This window comes from Hesperophylax consimilis, chromosome 3, assembly GCF_061612785.1.
Source record: "Hesperophylax consimilis isolate HC1 chromosome 3, BYU_Hcon_1.0, whole genome shotgun sequence".
Classification (NCBI taxonomy): Eukaryota; Metazoa; Arthropoda; class Insecta; order Trichoptera; family Limnephilidae; genus Hesperophylax; species Hesperophylax consimilis.
The window spans coordinates 14,396,020-14,410,706 of NC_142838.1; the positions used below are offsets into that span (position 1 = coordinate 14,396,020).

Sequence of the window (14,687 nt, forward strand, 5' to 3'; positions counted from 1 at the left end):
TAAATAAACTGTATTTGTTTTCATGTCGACGATTCCAAAAAACAAAAGATGTTCAATTTTAATTTCTACACTAGTTTGACAGATCGCAATTATTGTTGGTTTTTAATTATTGGTAATTCCTAATCTCGGGGCTAATTACACCAATGCATTTTAATAATTCTTTCAAGTAGGTATAGTATTATCATTATCTGCAAATTATAGCTACCTATAAAATGTAACTTTTTCCACAGCTTGCCTCAAGAGTAACTTTCCACGAGCAGCTTCTGCCGGTGTGCCTTCCTCCCGCCTCGAGGCAACTGCCCGAAGGAACTGTCTGCACCGTCATCGGCTGGGGAAAGAGGGAAGATAAAGATAGTGAGTATTCTGATATGATTTGAGGGTGACCGGATAAATCATCAAAATGATAATTCATCACATCAACAAAAAGTTATATAAAGTGTGTTGAATAGTCACTGTGTTGAGTTATCATGAAACCGATTTGAGATGTTCACGGCCAAAAGTATTACAGTGATTTATTTTTGGGTATAATTCCGTGTTGCGCTATTTCCTTCTTTATCCAACGTTTCAGACAGCATTACAGCGTTTATCATCGGGGCAGATGTGTAAACAAAGATTGATTTTTTTTCTAGATTCTTATTTGCCATGAAGTGTAAAATCATTTAAACTTACTGAATTTAATGTTATTGTTTTTTATACAAATAGAACGGCGTCATTGCGCCTTACAAATTTTACCTTATATGGGTGTTTAAAATTTTGAGATTGTGGTGATGTGTGTGCTTATGCATCTAGAAGTGGGTCTTCCCAAGACTTCAGGAACAAATCCAAAGTAACGGCCGGTTTCAATGAAATGTTTGGCAATTGCCGATTTGTCGGGATGGCGAGTTTACACTCTCGAAAGTGTTCCGATATCCTTTTGGAGATCGTCTATTCTGTCTGGCCTACATAAATCTTGTCACATCCGGAACAGCTGAGTTTTTAGACTCTCTATCTGTCTGTATTTTTATAGACTCGAGGAAACTTGGTTTTTGCATGCCTCTATTTCTCCTTACCTGACTATTTTACGGGGTAACCGTTTTGCTCGAATGCATTGGTTAGCTTTATAAACTCCTATCCGATATTTTTGATTCTTCACCTATTCTGGTTGCTCGAGTCACCGACGCATGGATACGTCCTCTTTTCTGCGCTCGGTGGTTTTGTGATTTGGCGTGTAGATACAGATTCCTATAAGTTTTCTATACACGGTGTGCCCTAAACTACGAGTTTTTTTTGGCATCATCTCCATGTCTAGAAAAGGCAGGATTTCATTTCCTAAGATCATATTTTTTTCTACATTCGTAAAGTATTCAAACCAAACTAAAACGCCACTGGATGATTTCGGAGAAACATCCAGCTTTACTGTTTATGGTATCATCTTGACTAATGTTATAAAAAAACACAATGTTTATGTAAATTTAATGGATTTTAAAGGTTGTTTCCTCTTTCAGTGTCCGAGTATGAACCGGCAGTGAATGAGGTTCAGGTTCCAGTCCTGAACAGGGATCTGTGTAACTCCTGGCTGGAGCATCGGGACCTCAATGTAACTGAGGGGATGATCTGTGCCGGCTATCCCGAGGGGGGGAAGGATGCTTGTCAAGTGAGCCGATTTTACGATATTCATATTATAATGGTAGTACGACTAAACAGAACAACGAAGAAAATTGAAGCAAAAAAAACACACATAATCTTTTTAACCCAATATAATTTATTTTATTTTGTAAGTAAAAAATACAATTTTAGATAAAGTATTCAATTTTTTCTGGGACAAAATCTTCACGTGGTATCAAAATAAAAAAAAATATCAAAATTTATTTCAATTAAAAATAAGCATTTCTAATTTAATCACCCAATAAAAGTAACTAAAGTTGTTGTTTTTGACTTGTACTCTACGCTCAACATGATGTTTCTGGGGTGTTTTTAAAGTTTCATTTGGAAAACATCGAATCATATCTAAATACATTAGGTAGTACCTACAATACTTTTATATGACCGGTCAGTGGTTGAGTGGGCATAGCGCTTGGGTCTCACCCGAGCGTCGCGTGTTCGATTCCTCGGCTGGCTAAGTCCTCCATCACAACACAAGCAACATTTTTGGCTTTCTGTGGTGGTAGTAGAAGATTTTCAAACATTGTTGGGTTATTCGTAACCTGGGAATGTTTGTCTTTCTTTAAAAAAATAAAAAAAAAAAAAAAAAAAAATATACCAGTCAATTTTTTCCTCTGTTTTACGTAATATCGCGAGATAATTTAAAAAGGTTGAAAATAGATGAAAAAATTGAATGTGATCCAGATCCTGTCTGATCTTTACCAGTTCGACCAAAACAACAACAAAAACATGGTGCGGGAAGTGAGTGCGGCATGGCAAGCCACCAACGAACGCTAGTAAACTACTAATAAATTACGCCCTTTCTGTGCATAGCAAGAGTCTGTCCACCTTCTTTTGCGTGCAATCTAATATTTATCTCTGTGTACTAACTATTTAAAAAAAGGTATTATAATATTATTAAGAAGGCGTTTTACGACCATTAATAGGATAATATATGTTAAAATTATATTTAAATATACTGAAATAAGCGAACAGACAGATATTAAATTTAAAATTACTTCTTAAGTACTTTTATTTAAGAAGTGAACATGCACAATAATAATAATATATTTATATTGGGTTATGCTGTATCATTATGACGTATGGACAGTAATTATTTGAACCTGATTGAGATGAGGCAACAGTTTATTAGGCATTATAATTATATTTTTTAGATTTAATGAGATGATTGTAGGTTAATTGCTTATTTGATAACGTCATACAGATTTGTGCAAACAGAAATATATAGGTACCTACCCATTGATGAGATATTTAGATGAGACATGAAGCATAAAAAGAGGTTCCACTTTTTCACCTTCAACGCTTCCAATGTTCTCAACTGAATCCGGTCTACGCGCACCGTTTATAGCATTCTAATAGTGGAACATCTTTTGACGGAATGTTAGTACACAATAACGCCTCTAGTTGTATAGTTCTATGTACCTACCTCATTGATGTTTTAGTCTATGACCTACCTACTTGTTATCAAAACTTACACTTTTTTATTGGTATTTTGAGTCGTTTATCTTTTGCTTTGATATCAAAACATGACTTATTGCACTGATATTTTGCCTACTTAATTGATCATTATTATCATCTATCTCTATTAAGATGCAATCATTATAAATCACTTGTCACAAGTCAAATCGATAGAGGTACGCACTAATTACTTACTCAAATAAGAACTGATTTTATTGAGTACAAGTGTACTCAATAAAATCAGAATCTAATTTAGCATTCAGTGTGTACCTACACGGCACTTAACATAATATATTACATCAAAATGAGATTGTTAACACCTCACATATGGCAGTACAGTATTATTGATCACGTAGCGCACACAAGTTATGTGTTAAGTGAAATTTTATGTAAATTCATTTACCATGCCTATATCTCTCATAATGATTTGATAGATGTTTAACATATTATTTTTATTGTCTAGTTAATATGATGACAAAATAATATTGTTGATTTATTACTTATAGACTTGTTGTGTTGTATTTTCATGAATCACCGAACTTCACTACATCAATATAAGGTGTTTTATTAATTGTTCTAATTGGAAACTAATGATGTCATTGTAATTGAATTCAGGGTGACTCTGGTGGCCCTCTGCTATGTCGAGACCCCGATGACAAAGATCGCTGGTTCGTCGGTGGGATAGTGTCATGGGGCATCAAGTGCGCTCACCCCCGTTTACCTGGTGTGTATGCCTTTGTGCCACGCTACGTCCCCTGGATCCGGCAGATGCTGGAGTTGCACTCTGACTGACAGGGGGCCGCCCCTCCCCCCCGGGAGGAATCTCGCCAGGCCCACCCCTCCACCACCCCCATGTACAGCGAGACCCACAGGTACACCGGGACGGAGAACCGTTGGTGAGAACGGCCCGAGCGGGACTCTAGTAAGTGAAATAGACTCACTGATCATTACGATCGGTGAACAACGAATGCTTCATAAGCGCAGAAGAAAATATACAACAAGAAGTAACAATCGAAACAAAACAACTGTCAAAATTACTTCTGATGAAAATGAGAAAAAGGGATTCAATTGTAATGATTTTGCTGGAGTAGGAAGCTGATCAGATAATGAGAGTTCTCTGAAATGGTCATTCAACACAGGTCTTGAAGATGAGAATTGCACAAAAAAATGTAATGTCTCTTTGAGAGAAGTTAATTTATAAAATGGCGGTGGTTTTAAGTGAGACAAATGTGTATTCTGTATCATTATGAATGAAAGCATCTTTATCAAGGGTAAATCCAAATTAAATTGTTGAATAATGAAAGAATTAGTGCATATTGAGAAATGATCTTCTATTGTAGACTTTTAAAATATGTGTGAAAATAATTGGATAAATTGCGATTAACTATACAACCAAAGATTTTTTAAATGCTGATTTGCAAATAGAAATGAACTTTTATGGTGACTTAAAATATGACAATAATGTGAAGAGGGGAAAAATTATTGAAGAAAACTTGACAATATTTGAGACAATAAACATATTGCATAAGCTATTTGATCTTTATAAGAGTTCATAAAAACTCTAATTTTATGTATTTATAAAACGTAATGAACTATTCGCTTTAATAAATACAAATTTACTGCGGGAAATTTTATTTATCAAGATTTTAACTTATTCGAAAGCATTACGAAGGGTTTTTCTATTGCTTTGCCTTTGAAAAAAGTACATCAAAAAGAAAATATTTTAATGTGAGGACAATAAATACGAACGTCAATGGATTTACCGTGCCAATTATCATCAGTGCCGATTACACTGATAAGAGAAGCAAATCAAAAATATTTTAATTGCAAGAGCTTTAGGTACATCGTAAAGAACTTCATTCTATTGAAGATTCATAGATGAAGAGATAGTATTATAGTTTAATGTCCGTTTAGTTTTATATTATAAAAACGTAATTAGTCATTGAATTGAAAATAAGGGTTTATACCTCGAATTGTCGTTTTTGTGTAAAAAAGATTGCCTTTCTGTGAATTTTAATGTAAAATATTTATACATGATATGTATGTAAGCGTGTAACTAGTGACAATACAAAGAAAAAAATCTTTCATGTTTGTATAGTTCATAAAGTTGAAAAATTCTAAATTATCATTTAAACTTTTTATTCACTGTAGAAGAGTTTAGTAAGAATTATAAATGTGTTTACTTTGAAAGATACATAGTATTTATATATTAGAAAAATGTAGATTTCATATAATATACGAAGATAATTATCAGAGAAGGTTTTTAAAGAAGTCAATTCTTCATTAAATGATGGTTTTGTATTACTTTGAGCTAGTTTATTTACCAACAAGGAACTGTTAAAATTTTGCAGCAGTAGTTAACTGTTTATGAAGTGTACTATCTAATTAGGTATCATTAACAATGATTTTCATTTGTGTGCTTGTTACAAATTTAAAAAAAAGAAATAGTTTGGTTTTAAAACTTGAGATACTCCATTTTATTAATAGGTTCAAATTCTTATTATTTATACCTTGCTCTGTGATATGCATAGTTTGCTATCTTTACGCCATACCTTTGCTGTTCCTCACTTTTGTCTACCATTGAATAAATTGATGAGAAAAGTCAAAGATTATAACATATATGTACCTATGTATGTATTTATGAAGAAAGCTTCAACTTTATCACTTGGCTTGACAGATTTTATTATCTGGACTACTTATATCGAACTTATTTTTCTAAACATTATTTTTTAAACAACTTATTCAGTAAGTAGGTATATTTTCTGTATAACCCGTTAATATTAATTATTGTTAGTGTTCAAATATTTAAAATATGAATTAAAATAACACTGGTTGTATTTTGAGCTTTCCTTCTCATTAGTTAGAACACAATGACATCATTTAGAAATAAATATATTTTTATTATACTTCTAATAGGAAAAAATAAACCTACCTATTCCAACGGGTGATTGAAAATGTTTTGTGAAATCTTTACATATTACATATTACTAAAAATACCTAAAAAGGAATCTATTTAACATAAATTTAAATACACTACATTTTATCATTGATTTTGGAAGTTATCAAATAATAGTCATGATTTTATCAAAATTATTCATCTATGCATAAAATTCATGCATTAATTTTTATTTCCATATAAGGTAATAAAAATCAGGGTAGAGTTTTAGAATTCAAATAAATCAATATATTTATCATCTATATCAAATCATTGTATTTTGTCATAAACATAATTTTATTAGTATTTACATTTTATTTACACCTACTGTCTTTATGTAGGAATGAATGCCTTTATTCAGATTATTTATAATAACTTAGGTAGGTACCTACATAATATTTTCCAATATCTTAGATCGAAGCTATAATATGGTTTATTTTAGAGTAGGTTCTTAACATTTCTTCTCTGTCTGGCACAATAATTTCAGTAGGTGTCTAACTGTTTAAGTAGCAGTCTTCTTATTCTAAACAATTATTATTGTGGTTTAATCTTTTCAATTTACCAAAGAATGAATGTGTTTCAGGACGCAAACATTAACAGCATTATGATATTATACATACCATAGGTACCTACAATATTATTATTAGTAGGTACTTAGCGTATAATATATACTATAATCCGTGGAAGAGGTCAACTCGGTGACCACAATAAAAATTCAGAGAGAGTAAAAGTATTTAAGAATGCCGTAGTAGTTTAATAGAAATGTGTTCAACTGAAAATCTTAGACTTACCAGTAGTTAGCAAAACCTTATAAAGCTTTAATAAATCTTAGTCACAATTGTCATATATTACCATCACTCCTCAGTGGTGAAATGGTCTTGCTATATAATGCTATGTCACAATGTCTGTCTCTGTCACAGACACAGACAGTCGCACTACTGACATCTGACGCTGACAATTACTGACAGCAACTGACAACTGACAAGTTACAACTTTTCCTGACACTAGTTGATAAATAGGAAAACACATATTTATACCATGTGCTTGAATTAGAGAGTATTTATTTGAGCCTTGCATTTTATTATATTTTTCAGTGACTTTTATAGTTCACAAATCGAAGGATTAAGTTTATAAAATATTTGTGAATTTTAATGTAGGTATACAAATATGGTCAATTGCTACAGCTTATAAATGAATGTTGGGTGTTTAGAAGAATAGGAAATAGAAGTTGTCACTGTTCACTGTTCAGCGTGTAGCTTCTACTGTGTAGACTGTGACTCTCCGAGATAAGCTATCACTTCTAGAAACAAGACTCCTAATGTAGTCTCTGAACTGAGACTCTCTGGGATAAGCTGTCACTTCTAGAAACAAGACTCCTAATGTAGTCTCTAATCTTGTGACTTATTTTTATACCCGAGTATTTGATACGTAGACTACATAATTATATATAAAAGCCCTATATAATATAATTTATGCACAAATGTGTGTTTGTGCAATAGGAACTAATTGTTTCTCCACATTTGTACAATTCAAATAGATGTGGTATTTATTGATGGTTATGATAAACTAACATTAATCTGGTTTTTAGATAACAGAATAGATAAATATTTTAACGATAAAACTTCACGTTGGGAACGAGTTACTTTGGTAAAATAAAAAGTCGACTAAAGTAGTCTCACAGCAACAAAACATTCAATGAACGATAGCTTTACATTATATGAAAACTACTGTTCAATTAGCTTTGATTAATACGAACTATGTATTTAACTATGGTAACTTCGTTCTCATACTGAACGAAGTAAAATGCATTGGTATTTGGCTTTATTAGACCATAATACATGTTGCAGCATCCAGCTTTTATACATAGACATGTCTATGTGGCGATGTATCAATCAAACTACTTATGTAAGGATCTTGAATGTATTGTTAAATTTATTGAATTAACATAGGAAGTTGTTGTGTAACTATTACATATATACTAAAATAATTATTTCACAGTGAAAGTCGTTTGTGGATTATTTTCCGAATTAGAAAGAGTATTTTGGTCCTTCTGTAAAGTGACAATATGAATGGAATTTATAAATTATATAAATAACTTTATATATCATAAGATTTAAATGTGAAAATTGCAGTAGATTTGAATTAATGTTATAGGAATAAACTTGCAGTTGATGTAGTGATTACGATAACAACATCATATAAAATAGTAGACATAACTCTTGTCTTATAACGCTTGGTATTAAAGCATAACTGACCGCAAGAAGCGGCGAAGGATATAAATATTAGTTTACCTGTTGATGTGTTTAAGACAATACTATAGAAACTATATCTGACAATAACATGGAACCTATATTTATAGAGTTAAATAAAAATGTGTTTGGTATTTTTAAATATATGTATGTATTACCTATAAAATATTGAATTAAGGAAAAGTAATATTGTAAGTGTATTTTTTTATATAGCTGTTTGGTAATGTATATCTATAAAAATACGTATGATGTATTAATCTATCTTTTAAAATCTCTAATGCGTACCAAAAGGGTGAAATCTCGGCATTCAAAATGCTGTAGAGCATCAGAAATCTAAATTAATGTCAAGTGGTTTCGTATTATTTCTTCATTACATTCAGTGCGTACAGTATCTGACAATAATCATATTCTGAACTATTTAGATTATTATTTTAAAACACCGATTTGTACAAGTAGCTACTTTACTTAGTCAGATTCTTCCAAACTCCATGTTTACTATAATAAAGAGCTTCAGACAAAAGCATGTTTTAATTAACTAGGAATGTTTTATCAATATGATAATAGGTACCTATGTGTATATTTATTATGTTCAAGCTAAATCTAGTAATCTTTAAGTAGACATTATACCATTGTATTTACATACATATAGAGGTGCTGGTCAAAAACCATATCCGTGACAATACATATTTGATGAATTTCACTGTGTAAGTTGTGAAAGTTCTTTGTAATATCATTAGAAAATAAACGCTTAGTTTTGCACTTGTTTGTAAAATCACGTCTCTATTTGTAACTAAAATAATGTAACGCACAAACACTTGTCATTGTAAGGCAAAGATATCATGTCTTCACAAATAGCTATAGAATGCATCTTTATTTCTGTTATTTATTATGCCACTGCTTATTCCTACCTATTATCATTTCTGTTATTGACTATTCCACTGCTTATTTCTACCCATTATCATTTCTGGTATTTACTATGCCACTGCTTATTACTACCTATTATCATTTCTGTTATTTACTACGCCACTGCTTATTTCTACCTATTATCATTTCAATATATAAGATAAGACATGATTAATATATCAAAAAAAATTATATTCACTAACATAAAATTGTGAAATGAAATAAATAATGTATCTATTTGTTTAACCCGTGAATTCCTTATCTACAGGGTAAAATATGTTGATTCTATCTATGATTTTATATTTCCCAATCAGATTATCTTTTTCAACTAAAAGATACATACATGTATGTATTATAAGATTGATTGAGGAGATTGAATACAATTATGTTTTTCGTTTAAATTGCACTATTTTTTTATTTGATTTGATTTTTTATCTTATATTGATTGCGTATCAACAGAATTGACTAAAAAAAAAACTAAAAGTTTAAACAACATCACACATTATATTATTTTACTTATGTGTACAATTCATTATAAGTATATACAATGTTTAGATAACAATATGTTTGATGTGTTACTTTAATATTATTACTTTTTAAAAATGAGTTTCGAATTAAATTAAACTTTGTATATTTTAAAATTATCGTAAGAAATCATTTATATAATAATATTACATTACATAAATAGTAAACTAGCAGTTGTGATTTTCTAAAATATTATGGCAGAGATGAATATCATTGGGAAGAAATTATTGATTATAGATACATACTTAGCTATTTGTAAATCATATACATTTTGTGATACCGTATCTTCCTGTTCTATAAGAAAGAAAAGAGACATATTATAATACCTACTTGCTTTCAATATTAGTATGAATTATAGTTAGACCTCAAATGGGATAGACTGTAGAAAGATATGTGCAGCAACTTGGTAGCAGATAGGTCATTTTAATTTTTTTACTGCGTTAAGTCTCAGTCAGTTTATCAAATGAAACATGTTTAAATTCTATGTGAAATCGTTTACATGATTTAATTCGAATTTAGGGATCAAACAGAAAACCTACATCTGACGGTGAATTTTTATAGTTTGTTATTATTCTTTTTGAAACCGCACTCATCTGCTGTCTCATCTGCTCCTAACCGTCTGAAGCCAGTCTGACTATGGCATCGCCAATTGGAGTATTTTTTGAGGCTGAAGGTAGTGGGGAGGGGAAGAAGAAGGGAAATGATTTTTAAACTTACTCTAAGCATAGATTATTTCACAATGTTTTTAATGTGAATCCGCACAACTACTCCCAACCATCTGGAACCAATGAGACTATGGCATCCCCAATTGGGGTGTGTTGAGCGGCTGAAGGTAGAGGGGAGGGAAGGAGATAGGGAAGAAGGTAGTGGGGAAGTACCTGGCTATTCAGTTCTTGACACCAAAGCCAGTTCAAGCAACGTTTCAATTCTAAATGGTGGTCTTACACCAGGGCATCTTCCACTGGAACGTTTCGCAAATATACTTTATTTTAAATGAGTAATTTACTAAATAACACAAATTGGTCAAATAAAATTTACTTTTGCATGCCGGGATTTGAACCCGAGACCTCCAGCTTGCTAGTCGAGAGCCTTACCCCTGAGACCGTCGGCACCGTAGCTACGAAAATTCTTTAAAAATATATTTTCAATAAAATCACGCTAATGGAGAATTTTAATTTATATACCAAAAAAAATGTGTTGTCATGTTTTTTCACTTCCGATTGCCTTTGGTTACAAAAAAAACTGTAAAATACTAACCCAATTCTTCCATAATGTGTATGACAATAATACAAACTATGTCTTAACTTTTCATCAACATTTTTAATATTTTGTAATTCTGTTAAAGTTATTTTTTTTTTACAATTTTTCTCTTCATTCAGAATGTTTTTAAACTTAACAATCCTCACAATATCAAATTCAGGCAAATCATATCTTTATAAAGTAAATAATATTGGTTTTTTTCATCAAGAAAAGTTTTACAGTATTATATTATCCGCAATTTCATATCTCGATAAGTGGTATTGTAACTTAACCACTTGAGCGATTGGTTGTGTATATATACATTTACCATTTTATTTAATCAATACCATTCCTCAAAATATTAATAATGAAACATATGAACTGCTTACTGTAGGTTAAAGCCAATGAATGCACCGATATTTCACTGTTTATCGCACATTTTTAGGTTCTATAAATTAAACAAGTTATTGCTCAAAACGTTTTGCAAACTTGCATGATATGGCGAAAATAGCTACAGTGGTTAATCTTGCGGTATAAATAACCTAGATATTTATAACTTTCTTAGTGAAGTCTAACAAATTGATATCCATGATAAACTGTTTTATACTTGTCCAAAAATAAATAAATAAATGCATACTTTTACCGTCAGTGCATATAATATTTATTGTTGAAAAATTAAAATGGTTACCATCCTCTATAAAAAGATTCATACTGTTTGATAGCTGCCAAGTTAAATGTGAACTATTTTTCAATATTTTTTATATCATGATACATAATCTTGTTGTCTTTTGGATTTTTGATAAATTATGCAATGATATTGTGTTCGCATTTTCTTTTATCAGTACATACCTGCAAAAGTTACAGAGATGGCCTGTTTTTGTTAATTTTTAAAAACAGCTTTATGTAATAATAAACTTTTGTAGAAATAAACACAAGCTTCACAAATATTGATGTATTGCTGTGTAGCTTAAAATGAATATTATGATATTTTGTGTTAAAATAGATTGAATGGATTGTATTTAAATTTATTTCAGAAATAAAACTCTTAAATAAAATAAAACTCTTCATTTACTTAGAAATGTATATTTTGAAACATCAATGCTAAATGCACTTCACCAACATGTTTAAACCAGAAGCCATTAGGTACCATGCTGGAACTTTGACCAGGTACTCAAAATAACAATAATATTTAGTACCTACCTAGTTAATTCATAATTTTGTGTAAACGATTACAGGTTGAGCATTATGTACATCCAGTTCTGATGATAAGCTCAAGAAGTTTTAAAAGGGCACAGATTAAAATATATATATATAAATTAGAATATAACATAAGAACATAATATATGTAAGCAAAGCAAGTTGTCAGCAGATTACAAAATATATTGCAAATACAATAACAATAGAGCTATAAATTTACTAAATACATAGATCGTGATATTAATTTATTAGGTGCAATAATAATGTGTACTGAATGGAACAACACAATAATTAAATACTTTTCATTACAAAAGTTAATAACAAATAAGAAATTGAATGCATTTAGACAAAGGAAAATGAAATTAGCTTAAAATGAATAAGTTAACATTACTTTATTATCTGTGATAATAATTGGCACTCTTTTCAAAACATTAAATTCAATTCTGGGAAGCAAATTTGTATTCAACATTATGGGTGTATTTTTTTCCTGGATAAAGAATGGAGTTGGGGAAGTTTTTGAAGTTGACTGCATTGGGCAGGTTCTGAGTTTCCAAGCAGAATGCTCCATGCCTCACATAGGGAGCCCCACTTTTGCCATATAGAGGGGCATAGCCCTCGGTCGAAGGATTGGGAAGGAAGTTAGCCGTGTAGAACTGTACTCCAGGCTGGTCGCTGTAAATCTCCATAGACCTTCCAGACTTAGGGTGAACAACTCTGGATACAAAAGCAACACTTTGATCCGCTCCTTTTGTCACACAGAAATTGGAATCGTATCCATTGGATGGGACCTGCTTCAATAGGTCCAAGAGGACTCTAGGAACTCTTAGATCGAACAGAGTATCACCCACAGGCAATATTTGTCCTGTCGTTATCATAGTCTCGGAAGTGGGAGTGTATTTGTCAGCATTGATGGTTATGATGTGGTCATATATTTCACTGGGGCCTGATTCATGACCGGCCAGATTGAAGTAGGAGTGGTTGGTGAGATTGAGCGGGGTTGGCTTAGTGGTGATACTCTCCATGTATACCTTGATGATGTTATCAGCGGTGACTTGGTAGGTAAGGTTGGTGAGCACACTTCCGGGGTATCCTTCTTCTCCGTCGTTAGAGAGGTAACTTAGAACAACTTTGGATCCCTCCACATGGTAGTCCCAGTTGACCTTATCGAAGCCGCGGAAGCCTCCGTGCAGGTGATTGGGAGCCCTGTTCTTGCTGAGGGTATAGTTTATCCCTCCCAGTGTGAATGCTCCACCAGCAGTCCTGTTGGCAACTCTTCCAACTGTAGCTCCGAAGTAAGGGTTGTTAGACTGTTGGTATCCTTCCATATTATCAAAACCCAGAACGACATCGGCAGCATTTCCATGTCTATCGGGCACCTTGATGCTTGTGATGGTGGCACCGTATGTGATGACCTGAACCTGCATATTGTTTCTTGTTTTCCAAGTGAACCTGGTGATGGACAGGTTGGCCTTATCCGAATCTCCGGGTGCGGCCGCCATGACGCCAAATGAGTCTATTTTCAAGTCTACATGATGGTGCTCGCAATGTAAGGATGGAGAATCCAATGAGTCTGTTGGAGATAGATTGTCAGATGCCATTTTTTCACTTTGTAATATTTTTTACAAAAAAACTCCTTAGAACTTTTTATGTTCATATAACACGAACCAAAGAGAGTATGTTTACTTGTATAAAGCACTGTCGGTAATGACAAACAATATGCACTCCGACTTTTTAAATAAACACCGGTCACGTACGAAACACTGGTATGTGTTAGAATATTTGTTATATTCCACTGATAACAACTTGTAGATAAGATTATTGTTTTATAATAATTGAGTGCCTCCGGTTTTTGAGGAGCGCCGTCCAATAAGTGAGATAATAATTATCTACAAAAAATTCAACAATACATGGCTCGTCGGCGGATATTATTATTATTTCTTGTCCACGTTCAATGAATCGTTATTTTCTGCCCGTACCTACGCGTTCGCCGGTACCGGCGAAAAATATCTGACACTGACAGCCAGTTTATTTATGTTGACAGCTGACAGCACTGACACCAACTGACACCGCCTTCGACGAGATTGGGTTCGTGATTTACATAGTAAATCAAAATTGTTACGAACATAAATAAACCACTCACGTTACGAGATTCTTCTAGAGTCTTTCGTTGTAAAATTATAGTAATATGTTGTACGCAAGTACATAATACTACAAGATATCAAAATCAAATAGGTTTAGCTGGGAAACGCCATAAAAAATAATATTATTAAGAATACCACCGAGCATGCTCTGCATAAATATACCACTCTCATGCTCTGATAAATAAACCAATTGCTCAGTACCGAGAAAGAAACGTCAAAGCATAACGTCAAAGCCAGCTGATTCACTAAAGAGCTCCATTCACAAAAAACTCACGATCTAAAAGTGGTGAGCGTGGTAAGCATAAAAAAACTGGGAAACATCCTCTATCCAATGTTATATTCTCAATTTGAACAATAAAAAATAAAAGTCAAATATTATAAGTTGTTATATGATTCTTG

The 14,687-nt window shown here is 32.3% G+C and overlaps 2 protein-coding genes across 2 annotated transcripts in view; one reads left to right on the plus strand and one right to left on the minus strand.

The window, feature by feature from the left end:
• Positions 1-5,218, plus strand: part of LOC149424999 (atrial natriuretic peptide-converting enzyme-like) — a 94,255-nt gene extending 89,037 nt beyond the window's left edge. The window contains exons 11-13 of the mRNA XM_089650899.1: positions 231-354; positions 1,485-1,633; positions 3,715-5,218. Coding sequence (XP_089507025.1) covers positions 231-354; positions 1,485-1,633; positions 3,715-3,891 — 450 coding nt within the window. The 3' untranslated portion in view covers positions 3,892-5,218. The remainder of the gene's footprint in view (positions 1-230; positions 355-1,484; positions 1,634-3,714) is intronic.
• A 6,782-nt stretch (positions 5,219-12,000) lies between these two features.
• LOC149425000 (galactose mutarotase-like) lies at positions 12,001-14,518 on the minus strand. Its single transcript, XM_089650900.1, has one exon. The coding sequence runs from the start codon at positions 13,743-13,745 to the stop codon at positions 12,585-12,587; it is 1,161 nt and encodes a 386-aa protein (XP_089507026.1). The 5' UTR covers positions 13,746-14,518; the 3' UTR covers positions 12,001-12,584.
• Positions 14,519-14,687: the final 169 nt, after the last annotated feature.